The 22009-nt window shown below is 36.7% G+C and overlaps 2 protein-coding genes across 13 annotated transcripts in view; one reads left to right on the top strand and one right to left on the bottom strand.

The window, feature by feature from the left end:
• The first annotated feature begins 1495 nt into the window (after window positions 1–1495).
• Window positions 1496–14159, top strand: LOC110463670. 4 transcript variants are annotated; one of them, XM_021518464.1, is made up of 10 exons: window positions 1496–1533; window positions 1813–2014; window positions 3616–3731; window positions 4141–4338; window positions 5154–5225; window positions 5743–5777; window positions 6152–6277; window positions 7056–7141; window positions 8186–8282; window positions 13524–14159. In XM_021518464.1, exons 2-10 carry the CDS (start codon window positions 1845–1847, stop codon window positions 13752–13754), a joined length of 1131 nt encoding a protein of 376 aa, XP_021374139.1. In that variant the 5' UTR covers window positions 1496–1533; window positions 1813–1844; the 3' UTR covers window positions 13755–14159. The 4 variants fall into 4 exon arrangements, with proteins under 4 accessions (XP_021374139.1, XP_021374141.1, XP_021374142.1 ...); XM_021518466.1 differs by having other exon boundaries at window positions 6167–6277; XM_021518467.1 differs by lacking the exon at window positions 13524–14159 and adding an exon at window positions 13382–13486.
• A 3287-nt stretch (window positions 14160–17446) lies between these two features.
• The window catches only part of LOC110463736, a 20036-nt gene continuing 15473 nt past the window's right edge, over window positions 17447–22009 (bottom strand). For all 9 annotated transcript variants that reach the window (XM_021518557.1, XM_021518560.1, XM_021518559.1 and 6 more), the window contains 2 exons: window positions 21175–21374; window positions 17447–18211 (listed from right to left, as the gene is read on the bottom strand). In XM_021518557.1, coding sequence (XP_021374232.1) covers window positions 18101–18211; window positions 21175–21374 — 311 coding nt within the window. In that variant the 3' untranslated portion in view covers window positions 17447–18100. The remainder of the gene's footprint in view (window positions 18212–21174; window positions 21375–22009) is intronic.

A 22009-nucleotide genomic window follows, 5' to 3' on the forward strand; every position in this document is an offset into this window, starting at 1 on the left:
AAGACTACCGCTAAAATGTGTACACTTACAGTATTAAAGACATCTGAAATGGCGGTCATCACTTTGCACGAAAATATAAGCAATAATAAATCTACAGTTTTTATGACCCCATCAAGCATTGTCAAACACAATAAGGAAAACGATTTGTGTTGATATTTTCATCAATTTTGCATGAATAAACATTTGTAAAATTTGATTTAGAATAAAAAATTAAATCTTTATTTTTGCCTTGACTTGTTTTTAGTAGATTGGTAGCATTGCAATAGTTAAAAAACCAAACGATTTTAGTATTGAACGTAAAGTTTATGGATTCGATGAAAGTTTGAAGGAGTCTTCAAGGCATTATGTTAAATAATAACTTGATTTATTTTAAAACAATTATGAAACAAGTTATTTAAACTTAAATTTATCACTCTTGCTGACCCGGATGCTATCGCAATGAGGTTCTTAATTAATTTTAATGTGACAGGAAACCGGAGTACCTGGAAAAAACCGATGTAGGCATGCAGGTCAACCCGGCACCTTTGCACGTCCGATCGGGAAATCGAACCTCGGTCGTCTTGGTGAAAGGCGAGTGCGATATCCACTGCACAACCCGACCACCCATTACGTTTATACAGGTACAAAATGAAAGGCCTACAGGTACAATTGTACATGTATACCAAGAGAGGACCGAGTAAGATATATACCAAATGATTAAAGTGTTGCAATGGACGGACATTGTAGTTCTCTAATTTATCACATTTGTAGAGATATATTGCTAGTCTAGCTTGTGTTTACCGACATTAACGTGAATACTGTCTTTCACTCCTTCTTTGAATGCAAACATTTCACGACGTATCCTGTTGTAGAATTAGAATACTTTAAAATTGAGTTCGATTTTGAAATAACGTTTTGAGATACGTGCAACAATACCCTATAACCAGCAAGACAGTCTGGATTTCAAATTAAATTAAATTTCACTGTGTTGCTTTTTTAATATTATTATGTAATTTTAAATATATGATTGGAGAAGTATGTGAAAGAGTTGCAATACCTTGTGCCTTACTCATCGCTTAACGTTTGGCAATGAACATATTTAGTCTAAGATAACTGTGTAGTTCATTCATTGCACTCAAGGAAGATGAACGGAGTAAATAACTACACCGGGCAATCCAGTCTAATAATCATAGAACGATACTAAGTTAAGCGAAACAAAATGGTACGAAGACACTCAATCCATTCCTGGATCCAACCATATAAACCTCCTATCGCAATCAAGGTTTTAGATACATCCGGCTAACAACGTTCCTTTGTACCTGCTGTGTAATTTTAAGATGTTTTTATAAGCACAATAGAAAAAACCTTAATCCGTTTCATTGACGAACCGAACACTCGTTTTCTGTAGAACAGCGAAACATAGTCGAATTACGCGGGAATCGCAAGTGTAGTGCTTGGCGTAATTCGTGGATGCAGTCATTATTTATGACGTCATACGTTTTGATGAAAACGTCACATCTCTGTTTACACATGGTTTCCACGCCGATACCACAGGTAAGGTTCTCGTAAACAATGCTGGTAAATACTTTCGTATTGAGATGCATGTATGTGTTTAAGACGAGAAGATATGTTATTCTTTTTGGTCAAATGATATTCAACCGAAAATGATGTATAAATAATGCTGACTTCCGGTAATGTGAATGGTTTATTTGTCCAGTTGTATCTAGTTTACCAGTTGCAAAAAATATGACGCCTCCAATTCCATCTTATTTTAATGTTAGTAACCGTTTGAAAATATTCTTACAGATCAGATGTTAATAAAATATTTTCCAGTGCAATGATTGTGAGAAAGTGGGAAACCTGTCATGAGAATCTCCCATCTGCTTATGTTATTGCTTGCTGAATTTGTTCGGGGACGTGAAGAAGGGGCTGGACCTGTCCCCTGTTTTCCCAAATGTGCCTTATCTGAGGAAGGTCGACGTCTGTGTGAGACACTTTTGACATTGAAACCATGCGTCGATCGCATCAAACAACAGTGAGTATCGAGCTATACACGTCTAAAGCTATTTTCGTGGGTCAAACAATGACTCGAACTTAACTTTCTCAGAATTCCTCTGACTCTGGTATCAGCGTGTTTGTCACAGAAAACTGTTGTTAAATCTGAATTTTGTTTGAATGATAGTGAATTTTCAGGGTTAATCGAGGTTGGACAAGTACAATGTATACGTTCAGCTGGTTAGAGCATATTTTTAGAGTTCGGAGGTTCCAGATTCGAATCCGATGGTCTGGCCGCCGAAAATTCCATTCATCTGACATTTACCGCTTACCAACATGCACGCGGAATGTGGTATTAGGGTCTCGTGTGCGATTGTCCTTTTGAAAGGGTGTAGTAAAACTGCAGGTTTAATTAAGTTGCAGTGTCCGAGTAGAGTTTGAATCTTCGGATTTTTCCGTACCTGTAATTTGGACTTCCGTAAGTCAATGTTAATTTATGCCAAACTTACAGTAATCATTATATATAAGGTGACAGTACACAGATCGAATCACCGAACCATCAATTTATTTATTAATTAAAAATTCGGAGGATGAATTATATTCATTTATAGTTCTACAAATGAAATTTGCACCCGGGTTCACTTGAGATACTTAGAACGCTCTAAAGTCACCAATCAGCGTTTCCGGTTTTTGCGAATGTCAGGACCTAAATCGGATCAAGGCTTGAATTTTGCAGTATCTTACAATTCAAATGCACTTTTTTGGCATATTAACATATTATGATGACATTTGGAATTCATATGAAAACAAGTATTTCTATAGGGCGAATTAATTCCTATAGTCCAACACAGAATGCATAGTCGTCGCCATTGTTTAAAAACGTAACGTTAAACAAAACACTGACTTTTGAGTTTAAATTCATTTTCTTGTGCTATTTGAACTAAGGAAAACAATTATCCGTAGATAATTATCGGTAAAAATTGTACAAGGCTATATATTCTAAGGCTACATCATTGTTTTAACTGATCTGTTGACACATTAACTTTATTGATTTAAAAGTATTTTTGCAAAAAGTGATCCGATCTGGGTCCTTTCTTCTTCTTCTTCTTCTTCTTCTTCTTCTTCTTCTTCTTCTCGTTATGGAGTTGACTCATCAGATGAGTCTCACTTCCCCAAGGCTCTCCGGCGCTTATTGGCCATACAGCTTAAAAAATTGCTATTTACATCTGTCTGTATGTTCATCTAAAATCTGGTATTTACAGTTAAAATCCGGAGTCCTGTCTAGTCCCTGGGGATGAGTCCGGCCACATCAATGGTCTGTAAGTGGTGCCGGAAACTGTCTACTGTTTGTAATCCTCTTATATTTGAGGGTATTGCGTTCCACATCTTGATCGTAGCAGTGACAAATGAATGTTTTGCCTGATGTTGTTGGCTTGGGAACTCCTACTCCTTAGTCGTTTAAAGACTTTTTCGATGAGTGGGAAAACCTTAATAAGGATCAAACCGTTTAACTTATCGATTTACAGTTAAGATATGAATGGGTTTGTACCGAAGCTTGTGATTTCATTACATTCAAGGAATCCCAGATAGGGATATAATTGTGTTCCGCTTCTTATACGTTTCCATGTGACGCTGTTGTAGGGGATCGGATGGAACAACCATGTGTAGCTGCCAGTGGACAAACGTGTTGAGCCACCCCGGATACAGTCACCTGCTAGATAATTCAGAGTGTCTCCAGTACTCTCTTAGCACGTGTGGTAAAACTATGTTTACAAGTCAATGGCAGTAACAATGCAATGATGACTTATAAAGTCGGAGTTGAATTATTATTTTATACTGTCAATGAATATATTTTCAACATCCCAAATTATCTCACATGTCAATTCATACAGTGATAATGAATCGTTAAACAATCTTATTTCACGGTTTCTCATACATCTTGTATACCATACGTTACTTTACTCAGCATTCTGTAACGTCTAATCAGTGTTACTTCCCCTCGATACCAATATCTGTCGTTATCATATTACTTACATTTGTACAAGGAATGGTGATGTTTTAATTACTGAATTTGATTTGTAGTTGTTAGAGATGAAGCATTTCTCTTCAATTGTTTGGTGTGTCCATGCGTGTCTGTCAAAATTTGAAATTAATTTATTCTCGCAGAAACCAACACACGCCAATCCATAGACACGACAGGAAGTGAATACCCCATTAGCGAGTTTCTGCCGGAAATACAAAAGGAGAATTCTAGGATCGAAAAAATAACGGACGAGTCAAAGAAACGGGACGCCAAAATTAAGCTGTTAAATGCCGTACATGACATCATAGAACTGATCAGACAGCTCGAAGCAAGCAAAAAAGGTTTCTTGTTTATCTATTTTAACAATTTTTAAGTGACACATGATTATTTTGTTAGGGTTGGGGTTAGGGTTAGGGTTATATGTGCGTTCGCTGGTAGTCGAACCAATGACCACAAACCTTCTCGTCGGACGCAATGTATCACGCTCATTCTGTTATATACATACATGTATAAAAATCGACCACAGTTTACATCAATTATAATTTTATGTTCACCTTTAATTTTGACCCGAAATAGAGGTAGAAGTAATTTAAGCAATAAGATACATTATCTATGTTTCATGGTATGATTTTATCATTAAACTCAAGAAAACAAATTATATCTCAAATATGACCTTTCCTCTAGTAAGCGCCAGGGCCCACTTGTATAAAACAGCTCAAAGTTAAGGAGAATCTCAAGCAATGTATTGTCTATGGGAAATCTTAGCCTTGAGGAAATCTCAAGAGTTGAGAAGTTTTTTACAAGTGGGCCCTGGGAAGACAACCCTTCCGAAACAACTCTAACGAGATGTTGCTACATGTAGTTCCACGCTTATATTTTTATATTTTTTTTTTTATTATTTTTTTTTTGTTATAATACTAAATGACTATCGTCCCCTGAATAAATGTGGGCCGGATATTAAAATTAATCAAATATGTTACAGATTTAAAATCTAAATGGAACTTATTTTGAGAGCTAATTTAAAATAGAAATCGACTCTCCTGGTCCATTGAAGAGAACATCTTTATAGAAATTGGGAAAAAGGAAGTGATTTTCAGACACTAGTATAATTGCGATCATTGTCTTTTTTTTCCTTTATCAAAAATTCTACTGAAAGGAAAACTTTCTGACAGTACAGGACAACCTGGATCCACTAATTTGAGTTTGAATCTAGACAAGATTTTATCAGGTACGTCACTGCACCCAGGTACACCCGACACAAGAAAATAAATAAACAAATAATTAAATAAACAGACGGTTATTTTCTCTTTAGCAGGAAGCGTATTCATATAGTAAAATAATACTCACAATAATTTTCCGTGTTTTTGCTCAGTGCCTAGATCGAATGAAAAAGTATTGCTAAAATCTTCAAATTATTACAATTTGAAAAGAAAAGTTGAGACTGTGGTGTATTTTAAAGAAAATACAGTAATGATTTAATAAGCAAGATTATTTTGTCATATTTCAAAAATCTCTTTACGGCAATTATAAAATTTATTATGACAGAAAATTAAGACAAGTTTCTTTCATCGTGCAATGCGTTATGTAAATATCATTACAAATAACTTCATAAAAAGTTTTAAAAAAAATGTGAAAAAAACAATTCATGAAATACTGATAGACGTAGGATAACCGTTTGACATTTGCCTGTATTTTAACGCACACCGAAGACAACGCTTACCGGCTTTATTTTTGTCTGATTACAGGAGAATGGAGAACGCTTCCGGTAACTACCAAAAAGGTATGCAACATTATACAGTATCAGGGATTTGCGTAAATGACATATGTTTTTCTGTAAAAAATGTTGATTTAACTATTCCCTGTCTTTCTACGCGTTGTGTCAGATACCAAGTTTGGCAAATATAACAAATCAATATTAGATGGTACACATTTTCTAACATCCTCATAACGTCCATTGTCACTTGCGTAAAAATTGTTAGGCTACAAAACCACTCACAGTAGTAGGAGTTATCGCCCTTCGCATGTCATATTACATACAGCCGAATTTAACCAATTTGATTTTTACAGAGAGGAATCTTATCACACGATTGCTCAATTTCTTAAAAATATGTTAGTGTAGACGCTGACTTACTTAAACGGTAATGATGATGTCAGAGTTTGTTTACACAGCCTTCGACGAAGATGCATCCCCTGAAGGACGACAAGAGGTTCCACATCGCTGCGTTTTCAGTTCTAGTTCTGTTACTCCTGGTCGTCACTGTATTATGTTTGGTAGCAAAGGTATCGTATCATTCGAGGCTTCTATGCATTATGGGGTTAATCTGCAGAACCTTATATCAATTCAGTGTTTTACCAAACGTACATTGAGTACATGTATCTAGACGTATACAAGTTGTACGTATTGCATAATAATTCACCAATATCTGCACAATGGCGGAGAACATAATTTGGAATTAATCTTATTACATACAGAACAATCACACAAAGTAATGAAATACTCAAATGGGGGAAAAACTTAGAGCTACTTCGAGGAAACTTTTAGCAGACTCTTACTAAGCATAATTAGACAAATAAGCCTCAAATAAGTCATCGGCGAGATACATGTGTCAGTCTGTACTATGTTTATAACCGATTTGGTTTCATACACTAATTTATGTTATAATATGAATTTCAATCCTTATACTTAAAACAACAAGGAAATTGTATTAAATATATTTTATCTTTCTTAACGGGTTTCTTCTGGTTCATTAACATTGTTTAACCCTTTCACCACTATAGACCAAAATGGACTCACCCACATCAATAAATGGAAGAGTTACTAAAGTTACATAGGGGTGAAAGGGTTAAGAAACTGTTTCATCAGATGGTGGAACACCCGCTTTTGCGGGAACATTCGGGTTGTGTTTGCTTTAGTCACCATCTTGTTATGGCGGGAAGGGTGGCAGGGTGGCGCAGTAGGTGGCGCTCTTGCCTTTCACAAAAATAGCCGTTGGCAACGGGAATGTGCCTTTGTTTTTACTAGAATTAACGAACAGAAATCTATTTTTCTATATTATAGATCAAGACTGACCGGACCGGGGTGAATCTGGATATAAAGGGCGATCTTGACCTCGACTATCGCAGTGCGCCTCGTACGTCCTTTGGGTATGCATATAATGTTGACGACATCCTCGCGCTAGACTTGTTGATTACTTCACCAAAAAATGTGTTATATTGCAGGATGTTTCCCTTAATTCAAGCAATTAACAGGCAACGAGTCTGGAGATTGTCGCGCGAGGCTTACATCAATCTCATGAATATGCGATAAAAGACAGTATAGCTGAGAAAAAGAAGGAAACAAAGTTCATGTGTAGGGAAAGAGAAAAAACCTTTATGGAAAGAGGAGGTTTGTGAAAGAGAAATTATCCTTCTTTCGGTACCAAACAATTTTAATAAAAGTAATTTTTCGACATCGAGAGCTTTTCATCCTTCCCACATATTCATGTATATACCATCATTGGGGTGTCATTTTAAACTAGAATTGACCTTAATCCATAAAAAAGTCTTAAATTACCCACTACATACCGCATCAGTGCAAACATACCAACAGTAACACGTCCTTTTCTCCCATTGCTAAAGCTGTGTGCCACATGTCAAAGAAAGTGAAATACTTTTTACGCTCGTAACGTCAGTGTTCAATTGACCAGCTTTGAAGTCGGGTGTCGCTCCTCTGCTTTATTCAAAAGACATGTTTCCATCTAGCAATTGGTCAGTGTGTTTACACAAATAGGTAACTACGTTCCTTTGACTTTGTTATGACATAATCCAGGGGTGCAGAGAACGTTAAGTTAACCATGGCATTTCGGATTGTCATATCCTTCCTTTTTTTTTGTATTTCTTCATTTCCGGTTGTCTGATCATGCTGATTCAAATATTAGTGTGTGTTGTTCTTGTATGGTCAGATTGTAGCGTAATTACTGTCCTCTGTTCTTAACTCACATGGAGAAACATTAATGAAAAATTAAGAGACCATTCTGGGTAGAGGGCTTCCACACTCTGTTGCATTAATAATTCTAGTTTGGAATACACTAACTTTTTTTCTTCTGATCACCTATGTTTTGTTGGACCTAACAACCCAACCCCAATCCCAAATAAATATGTGTCAACGTTGCGTTGAATGTGACGTAGATATGACTTTCCCTCCTACAGCACATTGTTAGAAAAACTTCGTCTTCGCTCCAAGGAAAAAGCCACGGAGAATGCGAAAAGAGGACAGTCTACCGGAAGCGCGAAGTATCAATCTATGGTAAGTTGTATCCGCTTAATTCCACCGTTGTAAAATTTGGCAATTTTGACATATTAGGTCACCTGAGACAAAGTCTCAAGTGACCTATTGCGATCGCCGTTCGAATTATATGGTCCCCAGCCCCCATGTAGCAGTATACAGTAGAAATGGCCCGACTCTGATAAACAAGGCACATGTCGAGGAAATGTAAACACAGCGGATTTACCCTACACAACACATGTATATATATTTGTAAACTGCATTACATTTACAAAACATAAAAAGTACTGAGAAGTGTATAAACCTCTTTTTTCTATGTATGTCACTTGTGTGAAAACCATGGTTACCACATCAAAAATTACCAAAAAATGCCAAAAATTGCTATTTTTGACCCAAAATTTGACCCCCGCAACAAGTAACTTTTTTCCTAAGCCTGTCTGAAATTAAAGATTACCTACCTGGTTGCAGAATTATCTGGGTCCCAGTAAAGTTGTAAATCTTGATTTTTTGCAATTTTGCGTCGTTTGCTGTTGTCAAAATTGTACCTCCTGTAAAGCTAGCTTTTCATATGTAGGCACCCTTTCGGATTATGGCCAAAATTTTATTCTCGAACCAAAAAAGTCTTCTTTTTGTTTTTACAAATGTGAAGCTCACATAGCCCACTTTATCATGCTTATACAAATTTTAGTACAGTTTTATTTTTATATCTTTTTTACATATCATTAGACAGGGGTTAGCCATTTAACAAAAATATCACTCCTGGCCACAACCCTCTACTGTAGACTGCTACCCAAGGGGCCTGAGGGGCGGGGCCAAAAAGGGTCGAATTAACTGAAATTTCAAAATCTTCTTCTCAAGACCCAGATATGGTAGAATCCAATACTCTTCATAGATGGAAGGGTTTTAAGTCACTTTATTAAAATTGTGAATTTCATGACCCTAGGGTCTCACGTTTCACCCTGGGGAAGGGATTAACTTTACTATAGTTTATATAGGGAAATCACATTTTGGACCAACATTTGTTTAATTTCCATTGGAAGTAATTCAATTTGGGTTAGCATTATCGGTATTGGATAGCAGTTTGATGGTATGCACATATCAGCCCTGACTGACCCCCAGATTTTATTGATTTTTACCCCCATAATTTATTATGATTTATTATGGCAAATGATACTTTGAATATTACATGTTGATAACTTGATTGGAATTAAAACCCTTAGTTGACAATTTGATACTTTGAACATTTTGAGCCAGCCTCAAGGGCTGTAGGGTGGGGCCCAAAGGAGTCAGTGTGCTAAAATTTCTTCAATTTCCTTGTTTAGAATCAGAGGTGCTAGTTTCAAATACTTTTCAGTCTTAAAACTGTATGCTAGCTATTGAATAAGGTGGGGGTTTTTTTCGGCACTTTGAATAATATTACTGTTCATGTTTTAAAAACAAAAATTAACTCTCAGTATAAATTTATCAGAACTCAGGTGGCCGTTAATGGCCATGGGCCTCTTGTTAAAAAAGATATTTGCGGATATTTTGTGACGTTACATGACGTTATTTTATTGTTTCAAACGACATGCATTAAATGGCGAAATGATGAATTATGTTTGGTCGTCTACCATAACCTGGACACAATTACAACACAGCTTAATTTGATTGATTATTTATTTATCTTTTTATGAATGATTCGTATCTATATAAATAAAGGAGAACAATCGTTTTATATATCTGAATTGAGGAACTTCTTTTTTTACCGTCTTTTGAACCGACCAGGAAAATTTGGTCCGGATAATGCAACTAAGCGAATTAGTTGATAATCTTATCGACTATTGTAAGTGATAGATCATGACGCGTACAATAGGATCCAAGATGGAGGATCATGCGAATGAACAAGAGATGGCTATTTTTCTATTTAAGTATGCTTGAAGGTTAAGCTATCGACTGAATTACATTTGTATTCATGTTATGTTTTTTAGATGGTGAAGCCTCCTATGGCGGTATTATTGACTGACATTACATTTAAATTCGTGCTGTTTTGATGGCGAGGCCTCCTATTCCGGTATTATTGACTGACATTACATTTAAATTCATGCTATTTAGATGGTGAAGCCTCATGTGGCGGTATTATTGAGTGACATTACATTTAAATTCGTGCTTTTTAGATGGCGAGGCCTCCTACTGCGGTATTATTGACTGACATTACATTTAAATTCATGTTGTTTAGATGGCGAGGCCCCCTATTGCGGTATTATTGACTGACATTACATTTAAATTCATGCTGTTTAGATGGCGGTTTTGATGGCGAGGCCTCCTATTCCGGTATTATTGACTGACATTACATTTAAAGTCATGCTATTTAGATGGCGAGGCCTGCTATTGCGGTATTATTGACTGACATTACATTTGAATTCATGTTTATTTAGATGGCGAGGCCTCCTATTGCGGTATTATTGACTGACATTACATTTGAATTCATGTTTACTTAGATGGCGAGGCCTCCTATTGCGGTATAATTGACTGACATTACATTTAAATTCATGTTATTTAGATGGCGAGGCCTCCTACTGCGGTATTATTGACTGACATTTCATTTAAATTCATGCTGTTTAGATGGCGAGGCCCCCTACTGCGGTATTATTGACTGACATTACATTTAAAGTCATGCTATTTAGATGGCGAGGCCTGCTATTGCGGTATTATTGACTGACATTACATTTAAAGTCATGCTATTTAGATGGCGAGGCCTGCTATTGCGGTATTATTGACTGACATTACATTTGAATTCATGTTTACTTAGATGGCGAGGCCTCCTATTGCGGTATTATTGACTGACATTACATTTGAATTCATGTTTATTTAGATGGCGAGGCCTCCTATTGCGGTATAATTGACTGACATTACATTTAAATTCATGTTGTTTAGATGTCGAGGCCCCCTATTGCGGTATTATTGACTGACATTACATTTATATTCATGTTATTCATGAATATGGCGATACCGTCGACTGAAAATACATTTTTATTCGTGCTATTTATGTTATTTAGATGGAGAAGCCTCCTATGGCGGTACCATAGCCCCCTACTGCGGTATTATTGACTGACATTACATTTAAAGTCATGCTATTTAGATGGCGAGGCCTGCTATTGCGGTATTATTGACTGACATTACATTTGAATTCATGTTTATTTAGATGGCGAGGCCTCCTATTGCGGTATAATTGACTGACATTACATTTAAATTCATGTTTTTTAGATGGCGAGGCCCCCTATTGCGGTATTATTGACTGACATTACATTTGAATTCATGTTTACTTAGATGGCGAGGCCTCCTATTGCGGTATAATTGACTGACATTACATTTAAATTCATGTTATTTAGATGGCGAGGCCTCCTACTGCGGGATTATTGACTGACATTACATTTAAATTCATGTTGTTTAGATGGCGAGTCCCCCTATTGCGGTATTATTGACTGACATTACATTTATATTCATGTTATTCACGTGCTTTTTAGATGGCGAGGCCTCCTACTGCGGTATTATCGACTGACATTACATTTAAATTCATGCTATTTTGATGGCGAGGCCTCCTATTGCGGTATTATTGACTGACATTACATTTGAATTCATGTTTACTTAGATGGCGAGGCCTCCTATTGCGGTATAATTGACTGACATTACATTTAAATTCATGTTTTTTAGATGGCGAGGCCCCCTATTGCGGTATTATTGACTGACATTACATTTAAAGTCATGCTATTTAGATGGCGAGGCCTGCTATTGCGGTATTATTGACTGACATTACATTTATATTCATGTTATTCACGTGCTTTTTAGATGGCGAGGCCTCCTACTGCGGTATCATTGACTGACATTACATTTAAATTCATGTTGTTTAGATGGCGAGTCCCCCTATTGCGGTATTATTGACTGACATTACATTTATATTCATGTTATTCATGAATATGGCGATACCGTCGACTGAAAATACATTTTTATTCGTGCTATTTATGTTATTTAGATGGAGAAGCCTCCTATGGCGGTACCATAGCCCCCTACTGCGGTATTATTGACTGACATTACATTTAAATTCATGCTATTAAGATGGTGAAGCAACCTACTTCGGTATTATTGAGTGACATTACATTTAAATTCATGCTATATAGAACGTGAAGCCTCATGTGGCGGTCTTTTTGACTGACATTACATTTAAATTCATGTTTATTTAGATGGTGAAGCCTCCTACTGCGGTATTATTGACTGACATTACATTTATATTCATGTTATTCATGAATATGGCGATACCGTCGACTGAAAATACATTTTTATTCGTGCTATTTATGTTATTTAGATGGCGAAACCTACTATGGCGGTACCATAGACTGAAATTACATTTTTATTCGTGCTATTTATGTTATTTAGATGGAGAAGCCTCCTATGGCGGTACCATAGAATGAAATTACATTTTTATTCGTGTTATCTATGTTATTTAGATGGAGAAGCCTCCTATGGCGGTACCATAGACTGAAATTTCATTTTTATTCGTGCTATTTATGTTATTTAGATGGGGAAGCCTCCTATGGCGGTACCATAGAATGAAATTACATTTTTATTCCTGTTATCTATGTTATTTAGATGGAGAAGCCTCCTATGGCGGTGCCATAGAATGAAATTACATTTTTATTCGTGTTATCTATGTTAATTAGATGGAGAAGCCTCCTATGGCGGTACCAAAGACTGAAATTACATTTTTATTCGTGCTATTTATGTTATTTAGATAGAGAAGCCTCCTATGGCGGTACCATAGAATGAAAGTACATTTTTATTCGTGTTATCTATGTTATTTAGATGGAGAAGCCTCCTATGGCGGTGCCATAGAATGAAATTACATTTTTATTCGTGTTATCTATGTTAATTAGATGGAGAAGCCTCCTATGGCGGTACCATAGCATGAAATTACATTTTTATTCGTGTTATCTATGTTATTTAGATGGAGAAGCCTCCTATGGCGGTGCCATAGAATGAAATTACATTTTTATTCGTGTTATCTATGTTATTTAGATGGAGAAGCCTCCTATGGCGGTACCTTAGACTGAAATTACATTTTTATTCGTGCTATTTATGTTATTTAGATGACGAAGCCTCCTATGGCGGTACCATAGACTGAAATTACAACTTTATTCGTGCTATTTAGATTATTTAGATGGAGAAGCCTCCTATGGCGGTACCATAGACTGAAATTACATTTTTATTCGTGCTATTTATGTTATTTAGATGACGAAGCCTCCTATGACGGTACCATCGAAAGGTTCTGTTGGAAGAAGAAACTCTAATACGAGTTTGAATAGTGTTGCGGGCCAAAGGTCCGATAGTTGTACAATGATTTCTGGACTGACGCATGGAAACACGAGTGGAAGTGACGTAGAAATAGACAATGAGTTCCGGATGTTCAGAACAAATTTCAAAAAAGATTTCAAATCTTTATTGAACGTTGATAAAGATTAACAAGAAAGTCATTAGAAAAATTATCATAAGTCATTTATTTATTTTGTTTTTTTTGAAATTTACTAGAATAGCATAGCAATATATATATGTTGTTTGACTTCAAAACTATCTTTTTTATCTTGCATTATTAAAATTGTACAAAATTTGTGTTTTAAGTTAAGTTTATCTGCCGATTCAGGATCTGTATGATCCTCTACACCAGATTCAATTATGTTTAAAAAATCAAACATGTACACCTATATGAAAGTTCGGCTAAAGACATCACATTTATTTGAACAAAATATGTAAGCTCTGTAAATATATTTTCACTTCTTAATCAATCCAGTATTTTTCGAGTCTGTTTCTAAATGTATATATGTAGGATCTTACACGAGTTTCCATTTCTTATGAGATTTATGAAACGAGTCGAAGAAGTTTTCAATTAGCGAGCCTCTGGCGAGCTAAAATGAAAAATTCGTGACGAATTTCATAACTTTTATATGAAATGAAAACGAGTGTAAGATCTTTTTTATCACATAATCAAGATTTATGGTATTAATTAGTGTTCATTAAACCTTAATATATAAAAAGCCGCCATTTTGACTCCAGTGCGTAAGTAAAAACTTTGTCTATATCGCAATTTGTTTTTATATTTGAACAGTAAAATTGTTATTCCAACAAAAACATAATTTTTTTATCTTATTATTCTATTAGATGAACAGTAAATGCATTATTAACCTTCTTCAGTGATTTCTGGTTCAGATTGTTGTCATACCTTCTAACTTATATTTAATTTCTTATTTTCCTTTTTGCAATAATGCATATAGCATTTCGTTCTTCCCATGCGCTGTACAACAGGTATTTTGATTGGTGAACATGCGCTGTACAACAGGCATTTTGATTGTTGGACATGCGCCGTACAACAGGTATTTGATTGGTGGACATGCGCTGTACAACAGGTATTTTGATTGGTGAACATGCGCTGTACAACAGGTATTTTGATTGTTGGACATGCGCCGTACAACAGGTATTTGATTGGTGGACATGCGCTGTACAACAGGTATTTTGATTGGTTGACATGCGCTGTACAACAGGAATTTCATTGGTGGACATGCGCTGTACAACAGGTATTTTGATTGGTGAACATGCGCTGTGCAACAGGTATTTTGATTAGTAGACATGCGCTGTACAACACGTATTTTGATTGGTGCACATGCGCTGTACAACACGTATTTTGATTGGTGACATGCGCTGTTCAACAGGAATTTCATTGGTTGACATGCGCTGTACAACCGGAATTTCATTGGTGGACATGCGCCGTACAACAGGTATTTTGATTGGTGGACATGCGCTGTAAAACAGGTATTTTGATTAGTAGACATGCGCTGTACAACAGGTATTTTGATTTGTTGACATGCTCTGTACAACAGATATTTTGGTTGGTGAATATGCGCTGTACAACAGGTAATTTGATTGGTCGACATGGGTTGTACAACAGGTAATTTGATTGGTGGACATGTGCTGTACAACAGGTATTTTGATTGGTAAACATGCGCTATACAACAGGTATTTTGATTGGTAGACATGCGCTGTACAACAGGTATTTTGATTGGTGGACATTTGCTGTACAACAGGTATTTTGATTGGTGGACATGTGCTGTACAACAGGTAATTTGAATGGTGGACATGCGCTGTACAACAGGTATTTTGATTGGTGGACATGCGCTGTACAACAGGTATTTTGATTGGTGTACATGTTTTGTACCTTTGAAGGAAGTTTGATCTTTTCTTTATTTAAGGAAATATTCCATTGTCAATTTTTAGTTCGTTTATACATGTAAGCTCCTTTTTATCACATATTCAAGACTTGTGGTATTAATTAGTGTTCATTAAATCTTCATTAACACGTTACATTATGTGATAAATTGGTGTAGCTGATTTCACATCCTCAGGAAGAGTGATCCATACTTTTACTACAAGTTCTTCCTTAAAGGTGTTTGTAATCCCCAAGGTACCAGGTGTTTGTAATCCCCAAGGTACCAGGTGTTTGTAATCCCCAAGGTACCAGGTGTTTGTAATCCCCAAGGTACCAGGTATTTGTAATCCCCAACGTACAAGGTGTTTGTAATCCCCAAGGTACAAGGTGTTTGTAATCCCCAAGGTACAAGGTGTTTGTAATCCCCAACGTACCAGGTGTTTGTTATCCCCAAGGTACAAAGTGTTTGTAATCCCCAAGGTACCAGGTGTTTGTAATCCCCAAGGTACAAGGTGTTTGTAATCCCCAAGGTACCAGGTGTTTGTAATCCCCAAGGTACCAGGTGTTTGTAATCCCCAAGGTACCAGGTGTTTGTAATCCCCAAGGTACCAGGTGTTTGTAATCCCCAAGGTACCAGGTGTTTGTAATCCCCAAGGTACCAGGTGTTTGTAATCCCCAAGGTACCAGGTGTTTGTAATCCCCAAGGTACCAGGTGTTTGTAATCCCCAAGGTACCAGGTGTTTGTAATCCCCAAGGTACCAGGTGTTTGTAATCCCCAAGGTACCAGGTGTTTGTAATCCCCAAGGTACCAGGTGTTTGTAATCCCCAAGGTACCAGGTGTTTGTAATCCCCAAGGTACCAGGTGTTTGTAATCCCCAAGGTACCAGGTGTTTGTAATCCCCAAGGTACCAGGTGTTTGTAATCCCCAAGGTACCAGGTGTTTGTAATCCCCAAGGTACCAGGTGTTTGTAATCCCCAAGGTACCAGGTGTTTGTAATCCCCAAGGTACCAGGTGTTTGTAATCCCCAAGGTACCAGGTGTTTGTAATCCCCAAGGTACCAGGTGTTTGTAATCCCCAAGGTACCAGGTGTTTCGGAAAAGTCCTGTCACAATCTAAGAAAAACTGACGCTTTTCGTTCATAAACACCACTTTTTATCTTGTATACTTCTGTAACATCACCTCTGGCATGTCTCTAGTAAGTAAATCTAGTCTTTTAAGCAGCTCCGGAAATGACAGATCTCTATTTTTGTTTTTAAATTAATGCCTTCTGTTAATGGTATATATTCACTCAAAAAAATGTAGGTGTATGGTGCAGTATACAGTAGAAATGGCCCGACTCTGATAAACAAGGCACATGTCGAGGAAATGTAAACACAGCGGATTTACCCTACACAACACATGCATACATGTATATTTATTTGTAAATTGCATTACATTTACAATACATATAAAGTACTGAGAAGTGTATAAACCTCTTTTTTCTATGTATGTCACTTGTTTGAAAACCATGGTTACCACATCAAAAATTACCAAAAAAATGCCAAAAATTGCTATTTTTGACCCAAAATTTGACCCCCGCAACTAGTATTTTTTTTCTTAAGTTCTGTCTGAAATTAAAGATTACCTGATTGGTTGCAGAATTATCTGGGTCCCAGTAAAGTTGTCAAACTTGATTTTTTGCAATTTTGCGTGCTTTTCATGTGTCGGCATACTTTCGGATTATGGCCAAAATTTTGATCTCGAACATTTTTTTTTCTTCTATTTTAACAAATGTGAAGCTCAGATAGCCCACTTCATCATGCTTATACCAATTTTAGTACAGTTTTATTTTTATATTTTTTTTACATATCATAAATATCACCCATGGCCACAACCCTCTACTGTATACTGCTACCCATCATCAATTAGGGCCCGTATTCATGAAACCGTTCTCATGCTCAAGCATAGATTTTGTGCTCAAGGGTACTTTCATGTAACTCGCTTAAATCATGTCAAACGATTACAAAGTCAAATGTTAACATTCGAAATAGTGTTTGGATTTAAGTCTGTTCAAATTGTGCATTGACAAAATAAGATTTGCTTATTGACATAAAATTAGATCAAGAAATAAGGCTTGAGCACAAAACCCATACTTGACTTTAGCATGAGGAGGGTTTCATGAATTCGGGTCCAGACCTCTCATAATTACAAAACAATTGCAGAAATCATGCCATAAAGAAAAAAATCACAACCAAGACATTGCAAATAATATTTGACATCAAGTCTTTCCAGAATTGGACTTTAATCTTAGTTTTAACATGATAATGAATTTAGTGCTACAATTCCTTAGCCTCTCAAGAAACCGTTCCTATGCTCAAACGTAGGTTTTGTGCTCAAACCCAGAGTCTTATTATGGTTGTTAATAAGTACGAATTAACATTTTGTTTATGTTTTTGGAAGAATTTGGAACTGATTTGAAGCCGAATGCCATTTTCAATGTCCACACTTGACTTTTTGACCGCGTCACCTGGTTTTAGAAAATTGGTTTTAGAACGAAATACATGCTTGAGCACGAGAACAAGTTCATGAATGAGGCCCATATTTCTGGAAAGCTTGTTTTCCAGTTGATTTTTAATGTATTTTCCTCTTCCTCCGTCTTAATGGTACGATGTCCACACGGACAGCGAAGTGATCAGACCTCGGGTAAGGCTTAGCACTGGAAATAATCTCTTCTAGGAATCTCTGAAATATAATGATTGAATTCTGTTTCACAAATTAAAAGCAAACGAGTAACATCGTAGAGCTAGCTTAAGAATAGCTGAGATACTTAGAAACGAGGATTGCTTTTCTCCCTTCAGAACGAGTTTTCCTATTTCTTTATCACACGACTTCAAAATGGCAACTTATAAAATACTCTGGATCGATGATATTTATAATAGTATTTCATCAAATATATAATATCATTATTTATTTGTTTTACGAAGATTACAAACAGCCATCGGTTTCGAGTTGTTCTTCAATGGACCACAAAAATACCTAATATGAGAATTCTACATGAACATCAACTTCCACAAATATCCACCGTTTATACGAAAACAGTCATACGTATGGCACAAAAATCACACTTTCATTCATCCGATTAACGGTATTTATGTTAAAAAGGGAAAACACAGCATCAACACAAATCGGAATGGACAATCTATACACAGCATTAACACAGATTTGAATGGACAATCTATACACAGCATCAACACAGATTGGTATGGTCAATCTATACACAGCATTTACAAAGATCGGAAGGGACAGTCTATACACAGCATCAACACAGATCGGAATGCACAATCTATACACAGCATCAACACAAACCGGAATGGACAAACTATACACAGCATCAACACAGATTGGAATGGTCAATCTATACTCAGCATTTACACAGATCGGAAGGGACAGTCTATACACAGCATCAACACCGATCGGAATGGACAATCTATACACATCATCAACACAGATCGGAAAGGACAATCTATACACAGCATCAACACAAATCGGAATGGACAATCTATACACAGCATCAACACAGATCGGAATGGACAATCTGTACACAGCATCAACACAGATCGGAATGAACAGTCTATACGCAGCATCAACACAGATCGGAATGGACAATCTATACACAGAATTAACACAGATTTGAATGGACAATCTATACACAGCATCAACACAGATCGGAATGGACAATCTATACACAGCATCAACACAGATCAGAATGGACAGTCTATACACAGCATCAACACAGATCGGAATGGACAAACTATACACAGCATCAACACAGATCGGAATCGACAATCTATTCACAGCATCAACACAGATCGGAATGGACAATCTATACACAGCATCATCACAGATCGGAATGGACAATCTATACACAGCATCAACGCAGATCGGAATGGACAATCTGTACACAGCATCAATACAGATCGGAATGGACAGTCTATACAAAGCATCAACACCGATCGGAATGGACAATCTATACACAGCATCAAGACAGATCGGAATGGACAATCTATACACAGCATCAACACAGATCGGAATGGACAATCCATACACAGCATCAACAGAGATCGGAATGGACAATCTATACACAGCATCAACACAGATCGGAATGGACAATCTGTACACAGCATCAACACAGATCGGAATCGACAATCTATACACAGCATCAACACAGATCGGAATGGACAATCTATACACAGCATCAACACAGATTTGAATGGACAATCTATATAGAATTGCAATAACTTTGTCTTGGTTGCAACACAATGTAGTTCAAGAGGAGTCACCGTCAATGATCGCTGTTTCAGATTAGAATGTCCGCATTTGATTATCTGTATCGTAAGTAATACAGACGTTAACAAAAGACGAAGGATAAAGACAAAAACAAACAGCTTAAGTTGTCACCAGAGTCACCACGAAGACACAGACACAAGAGGAACTCAGAGAAACATAAAAACTAAAAGAAACCATAAACAAACTCCCGATTTAAAAAGACAGAGGGGAAACCAGGTGGGATAAAAACATATCCTTGATCACATATATATATTCTTTCTTTGCGTATTGCAGAGTTTTCCTCTCGATTGCATAGTCATTGGTTTGTGTGAGAAAATTACGTCGTTTTCTCAAAAATTGATGACTTTACTCTCACAAACAAATGACGTAACAACAATAACTGCTCACAAGAGCAGCTAACTCTGTAATACGCAAAGACGGAATATGACGTTTGACCCGACTAATTCCATTATACGCATTACAAGTATGAGTGTGTCATCCTTTTGTATGTGATAATTCTATGCTTTGTCATAAATCATGGAATTATCAAACAAATATGAGTTACACAACAGATAAAAAAACCCATATATGATTGTTTAAAAGTTGAACAGAATATTCAAATGGTCTTTGAGTGGTTGCGTCATCGGCAGACAACGTGTTCGTACGATCCTGGCTGTTGTGAGGACGTCAACCAACCACAAACCCAAACCCTGACAAATCAACTGACATTACCCATGGCTTGTTATTTTACACACTAAACATTGATGTCTGACTGTCTGAAAACACTATGTGTTAAAGTACCAATAGTTGCCCTTTTGCGATCTATTGTTTTTTTTATTCCAACAAAAACATAATATTTTATCTTATTGTTCTATTACATGAACAGTAAATGCATTATTAACCTTCTTCACTGATTTCTGGTTCAGATTTTTGTAATACCTTTTAATTTATTTTTAACGTCTTATTTTCCTTTTTGCAATAATGCATATAGCAGTTCGTTCTTCACATGCGCTGTACAACAGGGATTTTGATTGGTGGACATGCGCTGTACAACAGGCATTTTGATTGGTAGACATGCGCTATACAACAGGTATTTTGATTGGTGGACATGCACTGTACAACAGGTATTTTGATTGGTGGAAATGTACTGCACCTTTGAAGGAAGTTTGATCTTTTCTTTATTTAAGGAAAAATTCCAAGGTCAATTTTTAGTTCGTTTATACATTTCATAAAGAAAAAAATGCCAAAACATCAGGGAATGTTTCTTTGAAAAATTTGAACCAGAAGGAACAGGTCTTTTGGCCCAAACAACAGGAAGCTACCGGATGCCAGCACTAGCATGCCTTTGTACATATTGAACTATGACCAATAAGTATCACCTGTGCCGCGGGCTCGTTCCGACCAGATCGTCTGCAGGAATATACCACGTGACTATCGGACTTAATGAACACGTGGTCTATCACGAAATTTTGCGTAACTTCCGTCGGCGCTAAGGGGTTAGCCGAACAATATGTGCATCTGCCGTCTATGTGGACGTAAGGGGAGGTAAATCCTTCGTTAATGAAATGTTGATAGGAAGCTGTGCAAATGAAAGAAATAACGGTATTAAACCAGGACATCGGTATTGCTATCTGACATATTGACGGAGACATTCACGAACTATGTAAATATGCAAACCTGCAGTTGAGTTGGCCGATATATGGGAAACCGTAATACGTTAAGCTCTAGCTATCGAACAAATATTTTCCACATTCAAAGTTGCTGAAACACCTTCACAACTACTTCCTGGATATACCATTATCTTTAACGTCATCATTTATATGATCATTGACCAGAAGATGTTTTGAATTAGAATTTCTCAGCTAGCCGATAACTTTTTTAATGTTAATGAAATAACCAACCAAGGCTGATTTATAGATTTTTTCATATTTTGCTCAGCAGGCCAAATCATCACAAATATGCAAACTGTCTGAAAATTATTGAAAAATCATGCACTATTATAAAAAAAAAAGCATGACCAATTTTTATTGAATGGTTTGTTATGTTTTACGTCTTTTTAACAACTTTGGTTATTTAAGGACGTGCAAGGTTTTTGTCATGGAGGAAAGTCGAAGTTCCCGGAGAAAAACTACCGACCTACGGCCAATACCTGGCGACTGGCCCACGTAGGCCTCGAACCCGGGACCCTGTTAACCACCTGGCAACCCCCCCCCC

The sequence above is a fragment of the Mizuhopecten yessoensis genome, unplaced genomic scaffold, assembly GCF_002113885.1.
Source record: "Mizuhopecten yessoensis strain PY_sf001 unplaced genomic scaffold, ASM211388v2 scaffold10921, whole genome shotgun sequence".
NCBI classification, from domain to species: Eukaryota; Metazoa; Mollusca; class Bivalvia; order Pectinida; family Pectinidae; genus Mizuhopecten; species Mizuhopecten yessoensis.